Below are 24,556 nucleotides of genomic sequence, written 5' to 3'. Positions count from 1 at the left end.
CAATACCTCAACAGGAAAAAATGGATTTGCAATGCATATTTTGTTCCGAAACACCCTCAGCTCAGCGGGACGCTCAGGGCTGGGCTGAGTTCAGGGGATGTGCTGTGAGGGGTGAGGCACCAATAACACTGTCATTCCTTTCCTTCCCCAGGCCCTTCCCATCAGAGGAGACCACGGAAAATGATGATGACGTGTATCGGAGCCTGGAGGAGCTGGCAGAGTAAGTGGCCTCCCCTTCTCACGGGAGGGGACACAGAAAGGGAAAAGTTGCCGAGTATTTGCAGCAAAGGCAGATAAAATTTGACAGCGGGGCTCGGAGAGCCGGCCTGGCTGCTTTGATCCTTTTGCCAGGAGATTTTTGTGCTCTGACAACAGTCCATCTTTTCCCACATAGAGCCCTGGGAGACATCACTTTTAATCAGGTTGAATTTACGAGGGGCTTGGTGGGGGGTGAAGGGGGCCAAGCCCACAGGATCCCCTCTGCCTCCTAAATTCCATCATTAGCTGCAAAACCCTGGGACATAATTTATCCTCTGAGCTGACCAAAGCCAAGCCACTTGCTGGGAGTGGAGTACCTGTTGCTAACAGTGCTGATTCCCCCCCATGGCATTTTTTGGGCTGTGTGAGTGCTGGCACATGGATCTGCATCCCCCATGGATGATTTTTGGACCACCCTAGGTGTCCCCAGGGCAGTCATAGAATATTTTGGGTTGAAAGGGGCCTTAAAGACCATCTTGTTCCATGTCCCCTGCCATGGTCAGGGACACCTTCCAGTGGACCAGGTTGCTCCAAGCTCTGTCTAACCTGGATGCTTGCAGGGCTGGGACCACGGGCCCCTCACAAGGGACACATCCTGCCTGTCCTTGGTGGTGTGTTAGGACATGGGGTGGTGTGTCCTGTTTCTGTTTATCTTGTGTCTGTGTTTTGCTGCCCGTGGTGATGATATAACAGGCTTTTAAAATCAACTTTGAACTACAACATATACAGTGAAATGTGGGCACTATTGGAATTCGATGGCAGCATTCCCATCAGCCAGGGGTTTGCTTATGTGGAGCAGTCTGTTTCATATGGAGGGATGGACTGTATGGGTGGATATGTGGCTTTATACAGTTAAATATTATTGTTCCACAACATAAATAATAAGGCTCCTTAATCCAATGAGTTCCTTATGGCTTCAGTTATTACAAAAGTAAATCATAAATTACCAGCGGAGGGAATGGAGTCCCCTGGAATTCCCTGCTTGCTGTTGGCTCCCAGCAGCTACAGTTTAATATAATTTTAACTTATAAAGGGATCCTTTCAAGAGCAACATTTTTCCGCCCCCTCTCCAAAAGTTCTCAAAATCCTTTTAATACTGCGTTTTAAAATTCCTGCTTCTCACACATAGACATGCTTTTAATTGGAGAGAGGTTTGTGTGGGAATTCACACACATGAATGCTGATTGGGATGGCAGCACTCTCCTAGAAACGGGAGTTTTGGGGTGGCATGCTCAGAACTTGGAGCAGGTTGTTCAGTGTTGGAAGTGGGTTCCCAGTTTTAACTGTAGTCAGTGGTGCAGCTCCCACAGGGTGTCTGGGTGGAAGCTTCCTAAACTGTTCCTCAGGCCTGGCTGTGAGTTTGTCCCTCGATGAGAGGTGCCCAAGTCAGATGACTTGGAGGTTTATTTCTATTGATCGCCCTGTTCTGTCCCAGATCTTCTCCAGCTTTTAACTTTCCCTTTTTTCCCGTTCTTTGCAAAATCCTCTTCTCTAAATCTTTAGCCAAGACCGGTGGGGAAAGGCGTGTGTCAATCAGCACGGGGTTATTGCACCAATTCCTGCATCCAGATCCCCCTCTTGGTCCAGCCAGGTTGTGCACGGAAACATGACCTACAAAACGGAGATGGAATTCACCCATAGCTGTAAAAACCCCAGAAATGCCCCTGAGAGCCCCTTCACACGAGTGTTGCTGCTCCAGCTGCCTGGAGCACATCAGCAATAGTCCCCCTTTCTCCCTTTGACAAGGAAACTTTCACTGGGATTTTGCTGGTCACAATGGTGCGTGCTGGGCACTGCTGCTGGGCGCTGGCAGGCTGGGGCACTGCATGAGAAAGCTCTTTCTTAGCTCCTGCTGATCCTCCAAACAGCTGAACAAGGGCATCATTCACGAGCTGGGAGTGATTCAGTCCATCCAGCATCTTTGCATTTAGTATTGCTGATGATCCAGCAGCCTTGGGGAGATCTGAGTGCATACAAAATGCTTTATTGGAGGCGAGGAAGTGATTTTCACAGCAAGCAGTGAAATGACCCAATGTGTGGAAGGAACTGCTACAATCCTGCCTGTAAAACCACCATGAGATGTGTCATCTCGAGGTCCCACCCTGCTGTCCCCACTGGCCTCAAAGGGCCAGGGTGTGGGTGAGGAGGGACAGCCCTGGTGGGCTCTGCACCATCAGCTCACCCCTGGGAGAGAGGAGTCTCTTGAGAAGCACCTCTCTTTGGGCATTGTGCTGCTGGGATAAAAAGCTCAGGATAAATATTGAGCTGGTTCTAACAAGACATTTTATGGGTTGGTAAAAGAGATACTTTTTTTTTTTATTTTAAATATCAAAATGCTTCATTTCAACTCTTAAGTACTTAAACAGAGCAGTTTTGTGTTCCCCGGTTCAGATTTTAGGTGAATTTCTGTTCTGCAAAGCATTCAAAATATGAATGTATTTGTGAAAGAGGGGCCGATTTGGGAAGCAGAAGGAACCAGGCTTTGTCCCCACTGTCCCCATGATGCTCTGAAGAGTGAGAACCTTCATCCTGACAACCCTCCCAGTGCGGAGGAACCCTGACATCTGGGGACAAAAGTCAGTGCCAGGGCTGGAGAGGATCAATGGCAGTGCCACAAGGACATTTATATGGGCTGCAGGAACAAGGTCTGTGCGAGCACAGGGTGTCTGTGGGGTGCAGGTGTGTATAAAGGATGTTTAAACCTTGATGACCCCATTGTTCTTTCACCTTTGGGGTGTTGCAGAGATGAATCCAAGCTCCAGGCAGCTCCCCAGCGCTGGGTCAGCCAGCCAGCAGATCAAGGCACGTAATTGCCTGGAAACAGCTATTTGGTTAAAAAAAAAGAGAACAATTGGTGATGGAAAGGGGAAGGGAAACTAAAAGGCTATCAGGGGAGCTAGGAAGTTCTCAAATTCCCTGTTTTCAGCCTGCTGGCCCCTCGGTCTGCTTTGCCATGGGCCAGATGGCAGCTTGCAGCAGCCTGGGCAGATGGTGAGGGCCGGCCGGATGCAAGTGGTGCCTGATCAATACTGGGAGGAGCAGTAAGGGGACAATTGTCCTCTGCTGCCTGATTTATCTCAGCCTGCCCTAGTGCCAGACCCTAGAGCTGCAGCCGATCTGGGGGGAGTTTTTCCACTAAATGAGCTGGGCTTTGCCACAGCAACACGTGGTCTCATTTTCCGTAGCCTGTGCCCCCAAAATCAGAGCGACCCTTGTCCTGGGGATGCTCCCACAGGTCTGCAGGGGTGCAAACCACTGCTTCCCACCCGGATATGGCTGCTGGGCACTGATGTCAGTGGGCAATTATCTGCCTTACTGATGAGCTTCTTCCCCGCCAACTGCTTTTCCATCCCTCTTGATGGCTCTTTCAGCTGCTCCAGACCATCCTGGTACCTCAGAGTTATACTTAACATTTAACCTGAATTTTCTTTACTGCCACTTAAGCTCTCCCCAGTTATTTTGTCTCATTAAATTTATGAGAGCGATTAATCCTGGTCCTCTTTACAGCACCAAACCCTTCTTTATGATGAACCTTCTCCACTTCATGGCACTGTCCCTCTGCCCTGGCACTAAGCCCAGCAGGCTTGGGTGGATTACACATAGGGCTGGTTTTGGGTTGCTTGTTGGCTCTTGGAAGAATTCAGTGTCAGGCAGAAGTGCTGTGAATGGTTTGATGTGAAACATTTAATTTGTGTAACTTTTACCTTCATTTTCTCCTTCAAATGTAATTTGTTTTGAGGAGAGAAGTTGTGGTGTTGCAGAAAGGACCAAGTAAGTGTTTTAGGCAAAGCAGCTCCCACCAAACTCTGTGCTGGAGCCAGTGTGTGCCCTGGGGAGCTTCATCCCACAGCTCAGTGTCGATGTCCCCTGCTCTTGTTTTGAGCTGCAGTTCACTGGGGATTTATCCCCAGCAAATGTATTGGGGATAGTTGTGTATTCCCAAACTTTTCATCCTAGAAAAGGGGGGAAGTAGGTCTGCCCACCCTCAGTTTCTCAAGTGATGCATCTCTTCTGGGCACAGCCTCTGCCAGCAACCTGCTCCCTGCCAACAGCTTCTCACTGAAGTTTCTCCCACTTCTTCCACTGCTGTCACCAGCTTTGCCCCATCATATCTTCCAAAATAGTGATGTGATCAGCAGAATTTCTCAAGTGCATTAAAAGAAAGTAACGAATAGAGGAGCCAAGGTGAGATGATAAGTTAGCTGCCACTTTTCTCATTATTTTTACCGTGCTGGACAGACCACGCACGCCAGCCCGTTAAATAAATGGTTCTGTGGTACAGGGCACTTGAGCCATAGCACTTGTAAATGTGTCTTTTTTTCTTTGTCACCCGTATTGATTTTTATACGTCCTACTTGTGCCTTTTCTAGGATCATATTATGTGCTATAACTGTGTGAAGCTCATTCTTGGGATCATAATGTTCCCCTTTGATTGGGGAACGTAAGACCCAAGTAGAATAGATGGCAAAAGGCTTCTTTTGCTATTTCCAGATGTGTATCTCCATCCAAGTACAATCTGGCTAATTAAACCCTGCAAGATCTCAAGTCCAGTGACTGCACCTCTTGCACTCCTTCACCCTGAAACCTAAGCCTGCCAGATGTGCTGCAAATATAGGACTCTGCTTCTCCTCGTCTGGTGGAGCCCGTGAATGAGGGGGTTGGTTGGATGAACTGTCTATTTATAGCTGTAAGTGCAGAGTAAGAATGAGAAAGTGGAGGATTACTGGGGCAGACTGGAGCCTTGCAGTTGCTGGGCAGCTGTCTCAGAGTCCCTGCAAGTGCCCTCCCAGCCTGGACCCGGTGGTGGCTCTGAGGTTTTCTGGCTCTTAACTGGTTACAGGGCTGGAAATTTGGGGTTATTTCTTGGTTGTCTTATTTTAGTTCCTTCTGTCCCCTCCTTCCCTTTCTTTTGCTGTTCCTGGTGGTTCTGGCTCTTCCATCAGTGTGGTTTGGACAGGAGTTTTGGCACGGTGGGTTTCCCTTGAGAGCTTGTCCCTGCATTCTTGGGGCTGGTACAAACTCATCAACTTCCCAGAGCAGCTTTTATGGGTGAAGAGATTCTTCAGTGGCCCTCAAGGATATCAGAGCTTCCCCACGTGTTTGTCCCTCACTTCAAGGCAGCATCCTGGCATCAGCCCCTCTGTTATGGGAGCTGCTCCTTGGCATGGCTGCTGCCTGCCTGGGAGGGTGTTCGTGCAGAGTGAGCATTGCCAGGGAGGCAGAGCTCAGCCAAAAGCATTGTTTTTGCCTGAAATTGCCTTAGATATGAAAAGCTTCATTCTTTTTTTGCTTTGAATGAGCTTTTCTGGCTCGGCAAGACGCTGCCATCCCAAAGCTGGTTACATCCATCCTAATAACAGTAATTGCAAATGCTGGCGTTAACTCTGAAGGGCGGATAAAATCCCTCTCCTAAACCCAGAGCTGTCAATGAATCTCCTAATCCAGGCAGTAGATCATGGGCTCTGATACCCACGGGTAACTCGCAGACTCTGCTGCTTTTATTGAAGGAGCAAATTGCTTTTCTTTGTGAAGAACGAGCTGAAGATCTGGCTTTCCTTGCTCAGGTTGCTCCGTCTGTGCGTGACATGCTTGGGATGCCGAATTTATTGCCTGCATTTAGTACGTCCTTACTTTGCCACTGGCTAAAATCACCCCGATGCCTGTTCCCTGTTTTGACGACGGGGAGGGTGCGTATTTTCAACTCTGACAGACATAATGTGGAGACTGATGAAAATCAATATGTGCACAGCAGCGATTGTCAACAGCCGTGCGGCACCGCTGGAGCTTGGCTGCTCACAGTCTGCTCCAGGAGAGGTTAATCCACACGGTTTACTGCTCTCCATAAAACTGGCAGCCTCTGGTGTTTCTCAGGGATGTACTAGGAATGTGTTTTAATAAATAAGAGTCTGCTGGACAAAGGTATGGTTTTAATACCACCACGGCTGTCGGGTTGGAGCATCTCTAGTGTCTCTTCCCGAAGCTCTGAAGTGGAAGTGTCTGTCTAGATGGCCCCAGGACAAGGGAGTTGTTCCTGTTTTTTGTGTGAGGCCAGAAATCGGTGTTGGGAAGGGCTTGTGCTGATGTTGATGAGCAGGAAGGAGTGGAGCAGTAGGGCTCAGCCCCTTTGTTAGAGCAGTGAGAGTAGCAAGGTGCTATCAGGATGTGGCCCCTTGTGACAAGTGCAGTGTTCGTGTCTTGTGACTGTTGGCAGTTCTGTGGGCAAATCTCCTGTATTGACCCTTGGTAGGCATTCCTGCCCCTTTCCTGCTGGCCTGGAGGAGCTCTGGGTAGGACCAGGCTGGACCAGGTCCATGGGGCACCCATCCTTCTGCAGGCTTGGTCCAGGAAGCCTGATTGAGCAAAACCCCTTCAGCATGTCACACTGCCACCTGGATTTCTTACAGTGGTGTCCTGCTGCGTGTCCACCATGGTCCAGAGGTCATTACTGCTTGGAGGGGGAGAAAAGGAGAACTTGTCCAGGCTGGGAACAGCAGCAACAAGCTTGGGATGGGTCCTGCTGGGGTTTGAGGCTTGGACCTGGCACCTGGTTGCGTAGGTGCGCTGAGAGAACGTCCAGGTGATGCTCAGGACACAGGGCTTCGCAGAGACACCTCAGGATGCCTCTTCTCCTTTTGCACATAGCCCAAAGCAGTTCCTAGGTGCTCCCATGGATGGTGATGAGCATCCATGAGGCCAGGCAGGCTCTGCTCCAGCAGCAGCATCACCTCAGCATTCGCTTGGTCGCGTCACACCCAGCCGGGCTCGTGCTCGCGACATTAACCCAACCATACGTTCCTAACGACCCTGGAGCCAGGGAAATGATGTATGGAGAGACAGCCAGCAATCCAAGAGGTGCGAGCGGGAAGATTAATCAGGAACTGGGAGTGACTCGCTCTGGATAAGGAGTGGAGCCGAGAATATAAATATTGGTACAGATAATAACGGTGACGGCGACGCCTGGGAAGGGGAAGATGGATCACCAGCTATTAGTGGGCATTATTGCAGCAGCTGCAATGCATCACTCTGGAAGAATGGGATGGATACATCAAGCCAGTGTATTTATTTAAAATCCCCAAACTTTTATTAAATAAATCTGTTTTGTAAAAATAGAAGGGACTGTATTTAGCAAAGAAATAAAGCCCAGTTTTGCAGGCAGATGTGCTCTGCTGCTCCCTGCTATATAATATAGAGATGTTGAGTGTCACAGTTTGAGCACAGCTTTACACCTAAATATATTTGGGTGTAATTAATACCCCTGTTGAAAGAGACAGCTCATAAAATATGCGAGCGCTGTTTGATATTCCAATGTTTCACACTGTCCTGATCCTGTGGGATTGACTTCAGTGGGAGCTGTTAGCAATCAGCACCTGTAGATCTAAGTGCTAGAGTTATTATTGTTAATTGGTATTTATTATGGGTTGAATTTTCAGAAGTATTCTAAGACCGATGAGCCCCTGGGAGGGATGCGAAGGCTCAGATGACAATTAATTACTGAACACCCTCACCTTTAATACAAATCGGGCTCTACATCTCAGTGATGCCTTTGAAGCCTGTGTGTGTGCAGGGCCAGCTCCAAAGTGATGGGGCCAGCTCTGAAAATGTGACATTTTGCTGCTTAATTTCTCTCTGATGTAAATATTATTATTGGCCTCTGCTCAGCGTTGGGGCTGAGCATCATCAAGCTGGGCATCCAGTGAGATTGCTTTATGGTGGTCAGGAGAGTCTCCTATTCCTCTGGGAGATGCTGGGTTAAAAATCACCCAGTCACCCATTAGGGAAGGGATTGGGCTTTATGGGAGTTGGTGCATCTCCCAGAAGAACTGGATCCAGAGGTTTTAAACCTGGATGTGATGCCCAAGGCTGGAGGCAGCTGCCTGGTCCAGGCATTGCTGTGGGTCCTGCACAGCCTGGAGTGTGGGTTCATCAGGACTGGGGATGCTTCTACAGACTGCACAGAGTCATCAGATGATTGTTTAGTATCTACTCCTGCTCTGAATGGATCTGGGCTCCTATGGCAGTTTTTCAGCCCTGACTTGGGGAGGGAGTGGTTTTTTGGCACGAAGGAAGCCTCTTAGTGAGAAAAAGCCAAACCAAGATCCAGAGTGAACACAGTGCCTTAAACAGACCAACCTGTAAAGTGCATTCTCTGAGTATAATATAGTCAAAGTCACTGATGCAAAAGCTGCTCCTGGTCCTAAACAGGAGCTGAAAAGGAGGCCGTGGGCACCTTTGGAGGCAGGTGGAGCTGGACCTGGTCACAGCAGCAGCACAGATGGTCCCACTGGGCACTTGGCCGGTGGGTCCAGCTCGACTGGGCCGATTAGCACTGAGCAAAAGCTCTGTGGGGGCAGAGCTGGCAGCCCGTGGTGGAGTGGGCAATGTGGGCACGCTTGGCACGGGGCTCAGAGCAGCTCTTGGCTGTGATCCCCGCTCGTGTCGAGCAGCGTTTTGCCTCTTCCAGCCTCCAGCGAGCGGAAAGAGATGTGCAGCAGGCACTGATCCGGGAAAAACAGGGAGCGTGGACTGAGCACATCAGTGCTGTGGGCCAAGAGAATTTTCTTATTGTGGTTCTCCCCCCTGCTCAGTGTCAGAGCCGTTGTTGGTTTGCCTGATCAAGTGACAGTGAACATCCCCTCGTTATTATCACTGACTCTCTCTCCTCGTTCCAGCGAACACGATCTGGGGGAGGACATTTATGACTGCGTCCCCTGCGAAGATGAAGGCGATGATATCTACGAAGATATCATCAGAGTGGAAGTTCAGCAGCCCATGGTAATGATTTATCTGCGTTTTTAAAGCTACACCTTGATGGGAGGGGAAGGGAGGGGGATTTAATTAAATAAATTACTGTCTGCCAATGGCAGGTGATGCTGCAGGGAAGGGAACCACTCTGTGTTGCTCCTCGAAACCGAGCTGCCTTGCAAGTGGTAAAAATAAGCAGAGCTGGGATGGCACTGGCCCAGAGGGGGTTCTCTGAGGAGTTTCCCAGCCCATCCTGTCATCTGAAGGAGTTCAGGGAGGAGGAAGGGAAAGGGAGACCTAATAAGCCCTAAAAGATAAGCTAAAAATAGCAATTTGCTGCTGAGCCAAGGCAGCGTGTGTCACTGCAGCCCTTCTGGGGAGGGGGAGTGTTGGAGCTCTCCCTGCTCCGTCAGCCAGATGTGCCGTGTCTGCCACTGGTATTTTTAGATCAGGGCGAGCACTGACAGATCTGTGAGGGGGATCCAGCACTTGTTTGTGCCTGCTGCTGCCTCCTACCTGGGTGTCTCAGAGCAGGGAGATGTTTACCATGGAGCTTTCTGGGGCAGCAGGGACCCATGTGGCTTTAGGGACAAGCAGCCGTCCCCTTTTGTCACCTCTAAAAACCTCTTGACGATGGGGGAACCTGAGTGTTGAGGTATGTACAGCCTCGTGGAGGGGTGTGTGTTAACTCCAAGGGCTCTGGGGCAAATATCCCACTCCATGGATGAGCCAGGGAGGTACTGGTGGCCCTTGCACCTCCCCAAAGATGCCCACAGCCACCCTCACTACCTGTGTCCCCAGCACTGCCCTGGCTTCTGCTGGTGCAGAGCTGGAAGGGACCTTCTCCAGAGTGTGACCTTCCAAATTTTCTCCCAGCCTCCGATATCTGCCACCCCCAGGCTTTGTTCAGACTCTAATTACTCTCTCCTAGCGCAAACAGCACATACCTCCCCGTAACAAAGCAGGATCAATGGATAAGTTCACTGATCAATTAAATCCCTGGAGCAGGGCATGTGGCTGAGCCAGATGAGGGGCTGGAGCCTGGGAATGCAGGGCTGCATCCATGGAACCTGCCAAAACAGCCAAGCAATGTCCCTTGACTCTTTCCCTCTCCCAGTTCGGCTGCGAGTGGTACAAAGACTGTGATGATGGTGGTTGAGGCATTTTATCCCTTCACACCTTGTCTGCAGCCAGAGGAGCTCCCTCTACACTAAAACTCTGTCTGGATCAAGGAGTGGGCACAAAATATTCCCACTGATCCCGCCAAAGTGCTTGGAGCTGTTAAGGACACTGGTAGCAATGCTGAAGTCAGCACAGCTCGCTGGTGTTTTTAGTGTGCTGCCATCAGTTGCAGAAGCCATTTGGCCCAAGAACAACCCCTTGGGAAGGTTTTGATGGGAATTTCTTGCATAAATTGCAAAAATGGGGGGAAGCTCCAACAACCAGGTAGTACAGGATTAGAGTCAGTGGAATTGACAGTTTTTCACTGTCCCCTCTGGGATGTTTTATGATTTCTGCTGAGCAGTGATGGAGTCGAGGGCTCTGACTCTCTTTCCCTCCCTTTCCCTGAGCAAAAGAGTCTCTTTTTAGTATGAACACCCACATATCCACCAAAACATTGATTTTTTTTTTTTGTAAGATTTGTTGCAATAGCAAGTGTGCAATGCTAATGGCTTCTTGTATTTCTGCATGCTTCAGATTAGATATATGCAGGTAAGATGCATTGATTAAAATACTGGGTTTCATCCAGCTGATAGGTCCGAGCTGCGAGTTCTAAGGGGGTGGACAGAGGGTGTCTTTTCCTGTGCATGATCCATAAAACCCCATCACTGAATCACCTCCCAGATTCAGAGCCTGCCTTGCCAAGTGCAGCAGCTCCCAGCACGTGTTCTCAGCTTTACAGATGTCAGAGCAAGAGAAGTGACTCCAGGAGTTGGGGCTTTGAGAAAAGCACGTTTTATCAGATTTGACCTAAAATCACGAGAATTGGCAATCCTGGCCGGGGATTTGTATAAATCTAACATATTATTTATGACCCACTTAGGCTCTGTTGTGAGTTTCATCTTAAGCAAAAAAAAATAGAGAAACTCAGCCTTTATCTCTTATTATTCTTCTTTAGCTGATAGTCTTTGGTGATGTGGTTATAATAAATGCAAGAAATGGAATGCTTGCCATGTTGAAACATACTTAATAATACAGCCAGGGTTCCTTCTTGTATTTTTTGGATAAGAGTAGTTCCCTTTAACATAAACTAGTAGTGATGCTCTCCTGATTTTCCAAACTTGTGCTTGTTTGCTGTCACTGAAGGCTGAACTGGATCAGCAGGTTGCTGGGCCGCCCACAAGAGTATCTGACCACACGTTGTTTTTGCTTTTTCTAGAAAATGGGAATGACAGAAGATGACAAAAGAAATTGCTGCTTGCTAGAAATCCAAGAAACTGAGGCCAAATACTACAAAACACTTGAAGATATAGAAAAGGTAAGAACTGAGCCATCTTTTCCATACCGTGGCCTTCCCCCTCGCCCCTTGATCTCGCGTTAATCGTGTTAGTTCTTGCTCTGAGGGCTGGCAGATGTGAGCGGGCAGGATCGATGCACTCGCACGTAAAATTGGAGAGAAGGGAGATCCAGAAAACCCAGGCTGACAAGCACAAATGTGCAGCCTGTAACTGTAGGAGCCAAACAGCATATTTTTTCTGATTGCTGCAGATTGGAAATAAGCTGAAAACCCCCTACCCCGGGGTAGGAGACTCTGGTTCCTCGCTCAGCCAGGCCAGGCTCGCCGATAAGAGCAGTGTTTGCAGATATCTTATCGCTCCGATTGCCACGGAATAATTTCTTTATTCTGGGTGCTTTTCAAAAGTGCTGAAGCTGTGATGACTTGTCATTGAAGCTAATTGGATTAAAAGAAACGTTTTGCTGCTTAAATTCACGGGTTTTAATTGGTTTTGATAAATGATTGTTGTGCCTTTCTTTTAAATAAAAATAAAAGCGAACACCTCAGCAAGACGGTGGAGTCGTGGATGCAGCGGGAGCCTGGAGGTGGTTCCTGCTCCCAGGAAAGCAGCAGGAGTGGAGAACAATAGTGAAAATCAAGCTGCCATTTCTAATCACCCTAATGCTTTTGTTTCCTCCCCTTTTGCAATTATTTCCCTCTGAAAGTTCTCCCAAAGAAGCCATGAACAAAATCGGCACGATGGAATAACGTTTCCTATTTTCCAGGAAAATGTCCCAACATAATGTCATTGATGTGAATAACCCTTGTTCCTTGAAAACAGCCACAGCCCTCTGGTTCAGTCTAAAGGAAGAGTTAAATTATTGCTCTGATACCAATTTAAAAGGCTTGTGAAGGCTTAGCAGGTTCTGGCACTGTTATGAGCAGAGGGTTCTGTCTTTGGTGTGTTACATCAGGGGTTTTTTTGTGGTTACAAGTCATGTAGATATTTCTATTAATATGTATTTGTTCAGAAATGCATTTCCGATGTAATCACATCATTGGTGTGTTTTCAAGGGCAAAATTCTAGTGAGATAAAGAGCTGGAAAGATGCAGCCAAGGACTGCAGCGAGGTGAAGCAGCTGAGTGCATCTATTTAACCCCCCCTCCCATGGGTTTAGCAGGGGAGGGGTCCTGTACCCACCCATGGGTTGGGATTTTGCACCTTCCCAAGCCTGGAAGCACCAAAGGAGCCAAGGGGAGCTGAGGGGATGATGCACCCATGGGGATTCCTGCCTCCCACTTGGATCCTTGGCACAACCTGATTGTTCTCTGCCTTTGCAAGTGCTTAAACTCATTAAAACCTTGCTTTTCCCTGCCCAGGCAAATTCAACTGGTGAAGCAGGAAAAAAAAACACCTCTCTTGCACAACCCCCTTCTTGTTCCCTCCTCTCCAGTATTTCAATCCCTTTTCCATCTCCCTCTTGCAGAACTATATGAACCCCCTGAGGCTGGTACTGACTCCCCAAGACATGGAAGCTATTTTTATCAATTTGGAGGTAAGGGTGTCAACTTTGTGTTTTAAATCTTTGTTCTCTTCAAGGCAGCTCAGCCCTCTCCCTGTTTAAGAGAAGGTTTTCCCATTTCCCATTAGATTTGTGCATTCACCTGTAGAGGTTCAGCCCTTCGTGTGCTGTGGAGCTTGAATGAGTTCAGGAGATATTCTTAAACACTCAATTTTAGAGTTGGGGATTATATGAACTCTAGGTAGAAAAACAGTTCTATCCAGTGGATGTTCTGGGGCTGGGGCTGTGAATTTTAGCTGGTTTAGGTGGTTTGGGCACATTGTGATGAAGGGATTTATTTCTACACTGGCTTGCACAGAGTCTGGGTCAGAACCTGGTGTATCATTTGCACCTTCCGTCCCATCTCCTCCTCCTTCCCCATTCTGGGGCATTTGTCACTGCGTAACCTCTGATGGAATTACACTCCCATGTTCCAGGCCTTTCAGGGCTGCATTCCACTAGAACAACTTACTTTAAAAGCAGCTAAAAGAGGGAAAAAAACTACCTGATGAAGTAGTGAATGTGCATTTCTTTAGGCTCTGTTTGCCCACTTGCTTTGAATGTGTTTAAAGTATTGACTGTTTCTTTGTTTTAGGACCTAATTAAAGTGCACTTCAGTTTCCTGAGAGCCATCGATGTCTCTATGATGTCTGGAGGAAGCAGCCTGGCAAAAGTGTTTCTGGAATTCAAAGAGAGGTACAGGAAACCTGGGCTTCAGGCAGGTCCAGTTTTAACAGATTTGGGTTAACATTTGCAAGGCTCATCCCCAAGATTTGAACAGAGCCCTCTGTTGCTCTCTACCTTCTCACTCTCTACTACCACCTGAAAGGAAGTTGTAGCCAAGCGGGGATCTGTCTTTTCTCCCAAGTAACAAGCAGCAGGAGAAGAGCAAGCAGCCTCAAGTTTCACCAAGGGAGGTTTGGATTGGATATTAGGGACAATTTCTTCACTGAAAGGGTTGTCAAGCACCAGAGCAGGCTGCCCAGGGAAGTGGTGGAGTCACCATCCCTACAAGCATTCAGAAAAGGTGTAGCTGTGGTGCTGAGGGACGTGACTCAGTGGTAGACTTGGCAGTGCTGGGTTAATTGTTGGACTTGATGGTCTGAGAGGGCTTTTCCAACCTTAATGATTCCCTGATTCTAGAAATCCCTGTCACAGCAGACCAGGTTTGTATCCTCTGCATCTAAATGCTGTCAGGCAGCTGAAACATCATTTGGTGCTGACACTTAAGCAGCCAAATCCAGCCACAACCATGTCAGGCTGCCCAGGGCAGGGGCTGGAACATCTCCCTTGTGACCAGCAGGGCTCAATGATGTAGATCCTGTGGATCCTTGTTCCTACAAGCCCCTGGCTGCACCTGGATTTCTCTGGGCTCAGCATCTCATAACAGACTGAATATACAATGTGTTCATTGGGACATATCGGAGGGGATAAAGATTGGAATGCTACAATTGTGGTGAACGGGGATGGAGTAAAACCTCACTCAGCTTCAAGGGTTTAGTGTGGTCTCCTGCAAGCAGCAGTGGGGCTTTGAGGGCCTGTGATGTGGTGGGATGACTCCTGTGAAGGGGAGACTTGGCTCTCGTTAGATCAAAGTGATTCCTCGCTCCAAAAAGTCACCTCTTTGGCACCACACTTGTCCTGCACCTCTGGCACGATGAATAAATGTAAAAGTTGCTTTTTTCAAACAGAAAAGATTCTGTGTTTTGGCAGCTGCAAGCAGGAGCACCCCAGAACACAAAGATAAGGTTAATAAGAGCTTTTAATATCCTTAGTACTAATCAAAGGGTGATTCATTGTGGAGTCGTGCCAGGGCGTTATTTCACTGTGATTAAACCAGTGTCTAGACACAGAAATGCCATTCAGGAGTCAATAACTCCAGGAATACCATCTGCAGTAATAACACACCATAAGGTCAGGTGTTCCATCATTCTCAGGGCCTCTTTTTACAAAAGGTATTTTTTCTGGATTAAATAAAAAAAAAGTTTACAGAGAAGAATGCAAATAATTTTAAAACACTCATAAAACTCACCAAGGTGATTTTGATCTCCTAATTCCTGGCTCAGCTCTGTGTGTGGCGGTGCCATCCCGGGGACAGAGCTGTGCAGGCAGGGAGCAGGGAATGGACAAGGGAGTTTGGAAGCAACTTCTTGAAGGACCTAAAAGGCTTGGAAAGATGTGAGTGAAGGAGCCAGACTGACAACTGCGAGGTGGTGGCAGCGGATCTGGAGCTGTGTTCAGTATGTGGGAATTTTGGGGACCTCGCTGCTGTGGGAAACTGCTGTTCAAGGGGAGTTTTGACTTGGAGAAGACCCCAAAATGAGATTCTTGGGGATGAAAAGTGTGGAGCAACCTGATCTAAATATGCAGAGTCCATTCACACAATTAGGAAAGGCGACAGTTCCGCGTTTTACAGCAAGGAAACAGGTGCAGGAGGAGAAAGTGAGTTCACTGGGGAGACAGTGTTGCCCCACCAAGAAGGGAACATGGACCTCCAGAGTTCCTGCTTGGTCCTTATATGTAAGACCTTCCTCCATCAAATATATCCATGACAAATAGCTCTCGCTTCCCTACACATCCTGGGAGACATTCCGGAAAAATGATGCATTGCTCCTCTGCTTTGCGGGTGTTGGGTTTTTTTTAAGGAAATAGTTTGTAAATCTCCTTCTCTGAAAGCCAGAGGTTTGAATTTATGCTCCTGAAGCCTCTTTGAAACTCCCCCAGCGCTGGCAAGGTAGATATTATTGTGCATGTTCAGAAGTTGTCAAGGGGAAAAGGCAGGAGAATAATCTGTATTGGCTGTGGCTTTGCTGGGGACTGTGGTTCCATAAATCTCTCTATTCAGTTCCCTGCTGGGGTCTGAGACTCCCCTATTTACGGAGCGACGCTGGGTCAGGTGCTCCCAGGTTGTCTCCATCGAGAGATGAGGCCCTGAAATAATGGATGAGTTGCAGTGTGTGATGGAATATGTGTCTTATCAGCAGCAGAGCAGTTAGCGGCCAGGAAGGGGGAGAAAACCCAAACCTGTCATGCAGGATTAATGAGAGAAGTGAGGAAAAAGGGGGAATCCATGGCAAAACTGCTCTGTTTTGTCAGGTGTTTAAATTTATAGCCCGGGGTGTCCATACAGAGCTTCACTGTGTTTCCAAAGGCTGTGACAACCTTCTTTCCTCGGTGACCCATTCTCTTGATCTCTGGGTCCCTGTGGCGCATCCTGCAAGAAGCAATGGGCTCTCTAAAATGTGCCATAGAATCATCACAGAATCACAGAATGGTTTGGGTTGGAAGGGACCTTGAAGCTCATTCAGTTCCAATCCCATGCCATGGGCAGGGACACCTTCCACCAGACCAGGCTGACAGGAGTGGAGGGGTGAGCCATCGTAGCTCCAAAAACAGCCTCCTCTGGCCACTCGGCCCCTTCTGCTCATCATGAGCTGAATTATCCCACAGGCTCCTATTCTGGAAACTTCTGAATATTTAAGTGTCGAAGATTTAAGTGTTAAAAAGCCACGCAGTAAAGGAGTGTCAATACTTTGCTACGAGTTACCTGGGGGATTAGCTGTTCACCTTGTCCTTTCACTGTGTCCACGTGCATATGTATCTTTTATAACAGGTTATAACTGCCAGCAAGTGTTTCTGATTAAATCTGTGATTTCCCCCCTCTCCAGGCTGCTGATTTATGGCAAGTACTGCAGCCACATGGAGTATGCCCAGAACACCCTCAACCATCTCCTTGCCAACCGGGAGGACGTCCGGCAGAAGGTGGAGGTGAGTGGGCAGGGGGCTCTGGGGGCAGAGTGTTGCCCACCTTGTCAGGGGTTTTGGAAGGACTTGCTGGAGCCAAGAATGTTGTGTTGGGAACGTTTGAGTTAGCAAAAGAACAGAGGGATGTGAGAGTGGGTCTGTGCTGCTTGGAGAAGGAGCAAAGCTGGGGGATATCTTGTCCTGATCCCCTGTTTGCCCCTTCATCTCCTCACCAGACACACACTCTGTCCTTCCTGCCTGAGTTTATCCAAGTTAAAGCAAGCTAGTGGCTTCAGTTGAGTGGGATGGGCTGGGACAAGTTCTTTGAAACGTGCAGGGAGACCCAAATGCCCTGAGCATCCCCAAGCCAGGAGCTACATGGTTTCCCAAGGTCACCAACAGCATCAGGGACCATCAGAGGTGAACCCAAGTCCCCAGGCAAACACCCGGATTACCGCCCTGTCCTCCTTCCCCAGCATAAAGGCTTAGTGTAAATAGGGGCTGATCCAGATATTAAGTGAATCAAAGGAGCCCCAGAAGGGAGGCATTGTTTGAGCTGCTGGTTTTTACCCAGCTTTAATTCCTGCTTTGGTCTTGATGCTAATCGGAATTTGCTGGGCTGTCTGTACACGTTACCTCCCGTTCCGCAAACGCTCTTTGATTTTCCGTGTAAACCCAATTCAGGGGTAAAACTGCATTTAAGAATTGTTTAAAACGTGTTCTCTGGGTCTTTAAGAAAGCCAGTGGCTGTAGCAGCCAGCTGCTCCTGTGCTTTTCCTTTCTCTCCCTCCCTGGGAACACAGAGGGTCTCGGGCAGCTGAATCACATTATTTGAATGGGTCTGGGTGAAGGTAACGGTGGCAAAACTTCCTGCGACCACATTAGCTCATCTTAATGACTTAATGCTCGCCAGCGACGCCAGAGCCACTGACTGCGTGCTCCCTGCCAGCCCCTCACAAATAAAACACATTAGTTCAGCCCAGCCAGGAGGTGGGTGAAGCTAAATGTGTTTCATTTGACATTTCCCCAGGTCCGGGAGCGTTCGTGTGCTCCCCTAATGAGCAGCATCTCATTAAGCTGGAGTAGCTCAGTTGCATGAGAATGCCTGTATTTTAGGGTCCAGCCTCTGGGTTTAATTCCTTGATAACCTCCATGGTGGGAGCCCCAGCCTTGGCTGGGTGCCCGCAGGGACCACGAGCCTGTGGGTGTCAGGACTGAGTTTACAGAAGCCAAACGAACAACCACGGGACAGGGGAGGCTTTTTCTGGGGGGGAGCCATTGTTTTCCCCAGCTGATTTATTGATCTCTTTACTAGGAATGCACACTAAAGGTCCAGGATGGGAAATTTAAATTGCAAGATCTGCTGGTGGTTCCAATGCAGAGAGTTTTGAAATATCATCTCCTGTTGAAAGTAAGTTTTTCAGCACTGGCATTTCTCTCCAGCTGCCGCCCTCTCTGTAACATCTTTCAGCTCTTTGAGTGGAGAGTGAATTGTTGCCAAATGCAGAGGGAGGTTTGGAGTTTTTTCCCCTTCAAATGATATAATTACTGAAGCTCCTTAGCACGACATAATAATATTTGTGCCATCTCTTAAAGTACGGTGACCTAGGGTAATTCTGCACTTGTTAGCCACGAGAGGCAGTTAATGAATATAAAATAAGCTTGCATATAATCTGATTATGTGTGAAATTCCGCCCGTCAACTCTGTGTAACAGATCTCTCAAGCACCAGCCGCTTGGCATGTTCCCCGTCCTACGGCCACAACCGCCTGCCCAGGCATCCCTGCCACCTCCCAGGCATCCCTTCCACCTCCCAGGCATCCCTGCCACCTCCCAGGCATCCCTGCAGCCACCCTGCCATCCCTGCCACCACCCTGGCAACTCTGCCACCGCTCAGGCAGGTGCCTGTGGTCAGAGCCTGTCCGGTGCAGGCAGGGTCTGCACAGTTTTCCTAGCACCTCCAAACTCTTTATTTTTATTTATTTATATTTTTTCAGGAGCTGCTCAGCCATTCCTCAGATCGACCAGAGAAGCAACAGCTGAAGGAGGCTCTGGAGGCGATGCAGGTACAGGAGGATGAGAGCGGTGTTGGGACAGTGCTGGGCTTGGGGTGCAGCAGAGCCTGGGACCCCTCTGCTCTGTAAAACAAAAACTCAGACAGCAAAACCATCCTGCAACCTCAGGGAAGGCTGCACCTCCTCCTTTTGGACGCACACGTGTGTATCGATTGCAGTTTGATGAGATGGCTTCGCAGCAGATCTGGAGTCCTCGCTGCCGTCTCCCTCCCGAGGCAGCCGAGGGAAGCTGGTGTTTGTTGACAAGTTACGACTTCTCACTGATTGCTATTGTGTGTAAAGAGGCCGTGCCAGATCCGGCTCTTGTTTTTGCTGGGAGGGATCTGGAGGAACTCCAGATGTATCAGCAAGTCGGGGAGTATTGCAGAAACGGGAGCCTGTGTGTGCAGAGCGTTCCCTGTGTGCTGTTATCCAGGTGCTGGGTGGGAATCCTTTTATCCAAGGAATTTTTTCTGTTAAGGGGAAAATGCTCTTTCAACAGTTGAAGGCTTCTGGTGTCAACATTTTGCTTTGTTTAAAGTTTTTTTTGAGCTTTTAGCTGAAACCCCCGAAATCTCGGGAAAACCATCAGCAACAACAACAAAAAAAATCATAGGGTCATAGGATCATCCAAATGTTTTCTGACTGGGATATGTACCCACACACACACAGACTCACACCAAGGGACTATCAGCAGCAGAACCTGAATTGAAGATGCTCATTAACTCCAGATTTTCTCTCTGGAGAGCATCTCAGGATTCATCCCAGGGTTTACCCCTGTGTTCACAGTCACTGTGTTTTCTATCTCTGAGCCGCAGCTTTTGTAACATCGCTGCATTTCCTGGCACTTACATAAGTTGGGTGACCTTTCCAGCCATTATCCCTCCAAGCCCGGGAGTCCAGAGCTGATATGTGGGTCACGTTAGAGTTAAGGTTGTTTGAAGGACGTTGCATTCACAGCCCTCTCCTGCTCTGTGGCCTCAAATGAACGCTAAACCTGGTGACAGCAGTTAAACCCTGCTTATGGCCTCATCATCCAGCACTGCCAACACCACTGCTAATAAATAAATGTATATATGCTCTGGCTGTGCTGCAGACTCAGCATTCCTTGCAGGAAGCTGCCGATAGCCATCAGGGAGGTTTCTCTCTTCTTCTCCCCATCGCCAGGAGAGCGCGGGTGCAGTTCCGACCGCGCCGGGCTCGGCGGGGGCATCGGAAGCCATTCAGTTTGGTTTTAATTGATCTGTAAACCAAGGCTTAACCTCCAAGTGATGTTTTTCATCACAAGTCCAGCCTTTCTGTCTGCTGTGCTGGCAGGCAGCAGACGCTGCTGCTGTCTGGGGTGAGGGCTGTGCAGGGGGTGAATTAGAGCAATGTTTCCCAAAGTGATTCACTTCCCTTTTATTTTGCATGAATAGTTGTTTGTCCAAGGCAGGGGCAGGATTTGCACAAAAAAAGTTATTTGTGGTGGTGGTATTTGGTACAGTTACCAATCCTCTGTCTGAGAATGCAGAACCAAATCCCCAGGTGGTGGTGGGACAACTCAATTCCCAGTGAAATCCTGCAGCCCACATTCATGTATTGTTGTTTCGAGTCGTGGTTGATCCTGGGATTGTGTTTCCCCTGTTCAGCAGGAGGGAGCCGAGGTCAGTGCTCAAGCATGGTGGAGGATACTGCTTCATAAGGCTTTTGGTTGTGTCATTTCCCATCACCATCCCTGCCACTGCCCGGTGGGGTGTTCTGTGATGTTATAAGTATTGTCACGTAGATATGTGATTATCGTCTGTGATTAACCCATCTTCTCTTGGGAAGCTGAGTAAGGTCTGACCCAGAGGGGATGTCTTAAAAAATCCCATGTTTGGATCTAATGCAAGTTGACAAGAGCTGTTGTTGAGGACAAGGAGGGAGCAGATAAGAAGCAAACAGGCTCTGAAAGGTGTAAGGAGTTCTTTTAGTAGAAAGACTGGGTTCCTTCTCTTTGGTGGATCAAAATTTGGATAAGCAAGGAATTTTTGAGGGCAGAACAAGGCCCATCAACTGTCTCCTTATTTTACAACATAGCCTTTGTGTGGTGGGAGATGTTGGAGCCCAGAAGTGTTGGAGGTGGGGATGCTCTTGTGGGATGTCCCGGGAAGGACCGAGCATGAAGATCCCAGTGCTCTCACCAACTCGGGTGCGATCTGGAGCACCCAGGGAAAAGAGCTGGAAGCAAGAGAGGCAGAACCAAGTCAAGTCTGTTCACAGCTAACGTGCAGCCAGGTGTCCAAAGCAGTTACTTTACAGACATGGATGTTTTGACAGCAGAGACTGGCTCGCAGCTTTCGTATCCAGGGGGATGTAGGGAATTACGGTGATGAAAGGTGGGAGGGAAGGATGCTGCCAGGCAGAGGGGCAAGGCAGGGGGTGCCTGGCTCAGGCTCTTAGCAGGTAACAGCCACAGGCTGGCTTTGCTGTGCTGCATTGGATTTATACATTGCTATGGATTCATGCATTGCCATCTTCTGGAAAACAGAAAAAATTGCAGCACCCTCCTGGCTCGGCAGTGGGAGCACCAAGAGCCTGTGCTCAGGTGTCCCAGGCTGCTGTGGGGTCCTGCTCAGACTCCTCAGGGATTCAGGGAGCCACGCTCATGTGTGTCCTGCTCAGGTGAGGTACTATTGTCATCTGAAAAATAAAAATATATCATCACTTTTCTTTGAAGGACTTGGCCATGTACATCAATGAAGTAAAGAGGGACAAGGAGACTTTAAAGAAAATAAGTGAATTTCAGAGCTCTATAGAAAACCTGGTAAGTTGAAAAATCCTCTTGAACCCAAATTAATTTTATTATTATTAACATTATTGCTTTTTTGTGTGTAATTATTCTTTATTCTGGTACACCACCCAATGTGTTTGGGCACTCCCTTGTCACTGGCAGTGGTTTTGCTGATGGTCCATAAGTGGTTGCTACATCACAAAGGTGCTTTGTCTGTGATGGAGAGTGACTTCTTGTGGTGGCGTTGCACTGAAAATGTGTCTCTGACTTTTTCTCATGTTATTAGTGTAGGGGGAACCCAAGAATTCCTTAAGGAGATTCTCATCCTCCAAACTCCAGAGGTATCACACACTCAGTCCCATTACTGGGCATCAGCTGCCCCTGTGCAGCCCAGCACTCACTTTAGCCCTGAACAAACCCTGTAATTTGATATTCAGTGGCAGACCTTCAAGCTAATGAGCTTTTCTTCCATTTGAGGGGATGGAGGGGGGGCTGGTCAGCTGTGGGTGCAGCTGCTCCACCGTCACACTTTGCACTGGGTAATGCAATTTGGGGACCGACACCTGAGATACTTCAAAAGGGTGATGGAGGGGGGTGCTGGGGGCTGCCCACCCCAAGGGCTTCCTGGAGGGGTGCTGGGTTTGGGGGCTTTAAGCCCTGACTTCATTTGGAAACAGTGAACTTTTAGTTGGTGGTTATTTAACAGACAGGGACATCCTTAATTATTGTAGAAACCTCTGGAAAATAGCTTATTTTGGCGAGGGGTTTGCTTTCCAGATCCCAAACTTTGTAAAAATGCTTTGTCTGCTGAGCCTTGCCCTGGGATGCCGGTGCTGGAGGTCCAGGGATCCCCAGTGGTCCTGCTCGTGCACAGGCTCCCTTTGGAGCATCCTTGAGCTCCCCTTGGGAGCATCCTCCCTCTCCTTGGTGAGGGCGATGCTGCTCCCAGGAGCTTCAGCAGCCTGAAGCAGGGCTGGGGGGTGTAATCCAGGCAGCTTTGGGTTTCCACCTCCCCAAAGCATCATTCCAGCCCTGGCTGTGGATCTGAGCCCTGCTTTGCTTTCCACAGCAAGTGAAGCTGGAGGAGTTTGGGAGGCCGAAGATCGACGGGGAGCTGAAGGTGCGCTCCATAGTCAACCACACCAAGCAGGACAGGTGAGCGAGCAACAGCACTCAGAAATATTCCCAAACTAAATGTGCCTTTGTTTGGTGACTCCCCTTGAGCTCATTTCTTTAACTATTGCCTGGACTTTCACTGACAGAACCCACCATCAACGTGAAAGTACAGCAGGGTCCAAGCTTTGAGCGGCGCTGGCTGGAAAGCTCTGCAGAGCTTTCCAAGTCCTTCCCCTTGGATGGGGACTTTGATGAGGTGTTTAACTGGGTTGCTTGTTTATTTGCTTGCTTTGGACAGGTATTTATTTTTATTTGATAAAGTGGTGATCGTCTGCAAAAGGAAAGGATACAATTATGAGCTGAAAGAAATTATTGAGCTGCTCTTCCACAAGATGACTGATGACCCCATGAATAACAAGGACATTAAGAAGGTAGGTGGACCCAGGATTAGCTCTGCTGGAGAGCATTTTGGAGCTGTTTCAGGGTAGTATGTTCCCATTAGCCTTTTAAAGTAGAAACAGTGCTTGCAAAAAAAGCTGGAAAATAAATGCTCATCTTTCAAGGCAGCCTTACAGAGCTTTGGGAAATGTTTATTAATGTGGGGCTGGGCTGGATCCTTGACCTCTGTTCTTGCAAAACAGCCCTGGGGAGGCTGGGATGGTTGGAGTTAGGAGGGAGGAAGCTGCTCCCTGCTTTCTGGCCCACCATCAGGGAGCAAACGTCAGACAGGGAGGCAGAGGAGGGCAGGGAGGGAGGGAAGGTCCATCCGGATGCTCTCGCTCCCATGAGCTGTGGGGTGGAGGAGCCCTGGAAAGGCAGCCTGAGCGTTGCACACCAGCCTGCCAAAATTGGCACTTGGAGCACTGAAGGAACATCATTTTGCTGGTGGTTTGAGGCTCAGTCTGCAGAGCTAAGGAAAACCTCCCAGCTATCACTTTAGCAGAGCCCCATTAGCTTAATCCAGTTATATGCCGTGGGAAGAGGTATTGTATAGATGGGATAAAGGGAAATTGGGGTAAGAATAGCCAGTTTTACCACTTGGCTGCTGAAGAAATGCTGCTAGCTTTGTGTGTTAATGAAATGTGTTTCCACTTTGCTCTCCTATGCTTTCTAGTCTCATGGAAAAATGGTAAGCAAAGCACCCACTTCTCTCTCGTGTGTTTCTGTGCAGTGTTGTAATGAGACAGGCTGAGCATATGTGTGGTGGGCAGGTCAGATGTTCCTCCTGGGCTGTCAGTAGCTGTCAGTGAGAGATATAATGGCTGGGGAGGCTCCAGTGGAGCAGAAAAATCTGGGTTCTCTCATCTGCCACCATGAAATCCTATTTGGTCCAAGCGCGCAGCGCCAAGCCAGTTCAGGCATCATTAGCTGTGATGTGTTAGAGAAACAGGGAGCTGCTCTTCCTCCTTCCCTGCTGTTGCCTGTGCAAGGTTCAGCAGAAGGGGCAGGGGCAGGCACTCAGCAGTTACTGAGGTGCCTGCATGGAGTGTGATACATTTTGCTGCTCAGGTGTTGGGGGCACAGCGAGATCAACGCTCTGGTTTTCTCTTGCAGTGGTCATACGGCTTCTACCTAATCCACCTCCAGGGGAAGCAGGGCTTCCAGTTCTTCTGCAAGACAGAAGAAATGAAGAGGAAGTGGATGGAGCAGTTTGAAATGGCAATGTGAGCATGAGTGGCTGCTCTAGCCCTGAGTGCAGTTCCCAAGTGTGGGGGAAAAGTGTCTTGGACCATCAGGTCGCTGGAGACCAGCTCTGATAGCAAAACCTGTGATGGGGAAGCTCATGTGGACTTGCTGGATGGGTCCCTGTGCAAAGGGAGCCTGAAACCATCTACTCTGAGCATCCACACCGAAGCATGGGTGGTGCATCTCTGAAATTGGATTTTATC

The 24,556-nt window shown here is 48.7% G+C and overlaps 1 protein-coding gene across 5 annotated transcripts in view; it reads left to right on the top strand.

Moving 5' to 3' along the window:
- The window catches only part of VAV2 (vav guanine nucleotide exchange factor 2), a 133,403-nt gene that overhangs the window by 97,071 nt on the left and 11,776 nt on the right, over window positions 1-24,556 (top strand). For 2 of the 5 annotated variants that reach the window (XM_027687740.1, XM_027687745.1), the window contains exons 4-17: window positions 152-220; window positions 8,928-9,030; window positions 10,699-10,713; window positions 11,381-11,479; window positions 12,925-12,993; window positions 13,595-13,695; window positions 16,668-16,767; window positions 18,059-18,154; window positions 18,740-18,808; window positions 21,498-21,584; window positions 22,621-22,706; window positions 22,966-23,098; window positions 23,782-23,796; window positions 24,222-24,331. In XM_027687740.1, the coding sequence (XP_027543541.1) occupies window positions 152-220; window positions 8,928-9,030; window positions 10,699-10,713; window positions 11,381-11,479; window positions 12,925-12,993; window positions 13,595-13,695; window positions 16,668-16,767; window positions 18,059-18,154; window positions 18,740-18,808; window positions 21,498-21,584; window positions 22,621-22,706; window positions 22,966-23,098; window positions 23,782-23,796; window positions 24,222-24,331 (1,152 nt within the window). The remainder of the gene's footprint in view (window positions 1-151; window positions 221-8,927; window positions 9,031-10,698; window positions 10,714-11,380; window positions 11,480-12,924; window positions 12,994-13,594; window positions 13,696-16,667; window positions 16,768-18,058; window positions 18,155-18,739; window positions 18,809-21,497; window positions 21,585-22,620; window positions 22,707-22,965; window positions 23,099-23,781; window positions 23,797-24,221; window positions 24,332-24,556) is intronic. The other 3 variants (XM_027687742.1, XM_027687741.1, XM_027687744.1) reach the window with 3 other exon arrangements.

The sequence above is a fragment of the Neopelma chrysocephalum genome, unplaced genomic scaffold, assembly GCF_003984885.1.
Source record: "Neopelma chrysocephalum unplaced genomic scaffold, ASM398488v2 Primary Assembly neopelma1_74, whole genome shotgun sequence".
Lineage (NCBI taxonomy): Eukaryota > Metazoa > Chordata > Aves > Passeriformes > Pipridae > Neopelma > Neopelma chrysocephalum.
This window is presented reverse-complemented; position numbering and strand designations above follow the sequence as displayed.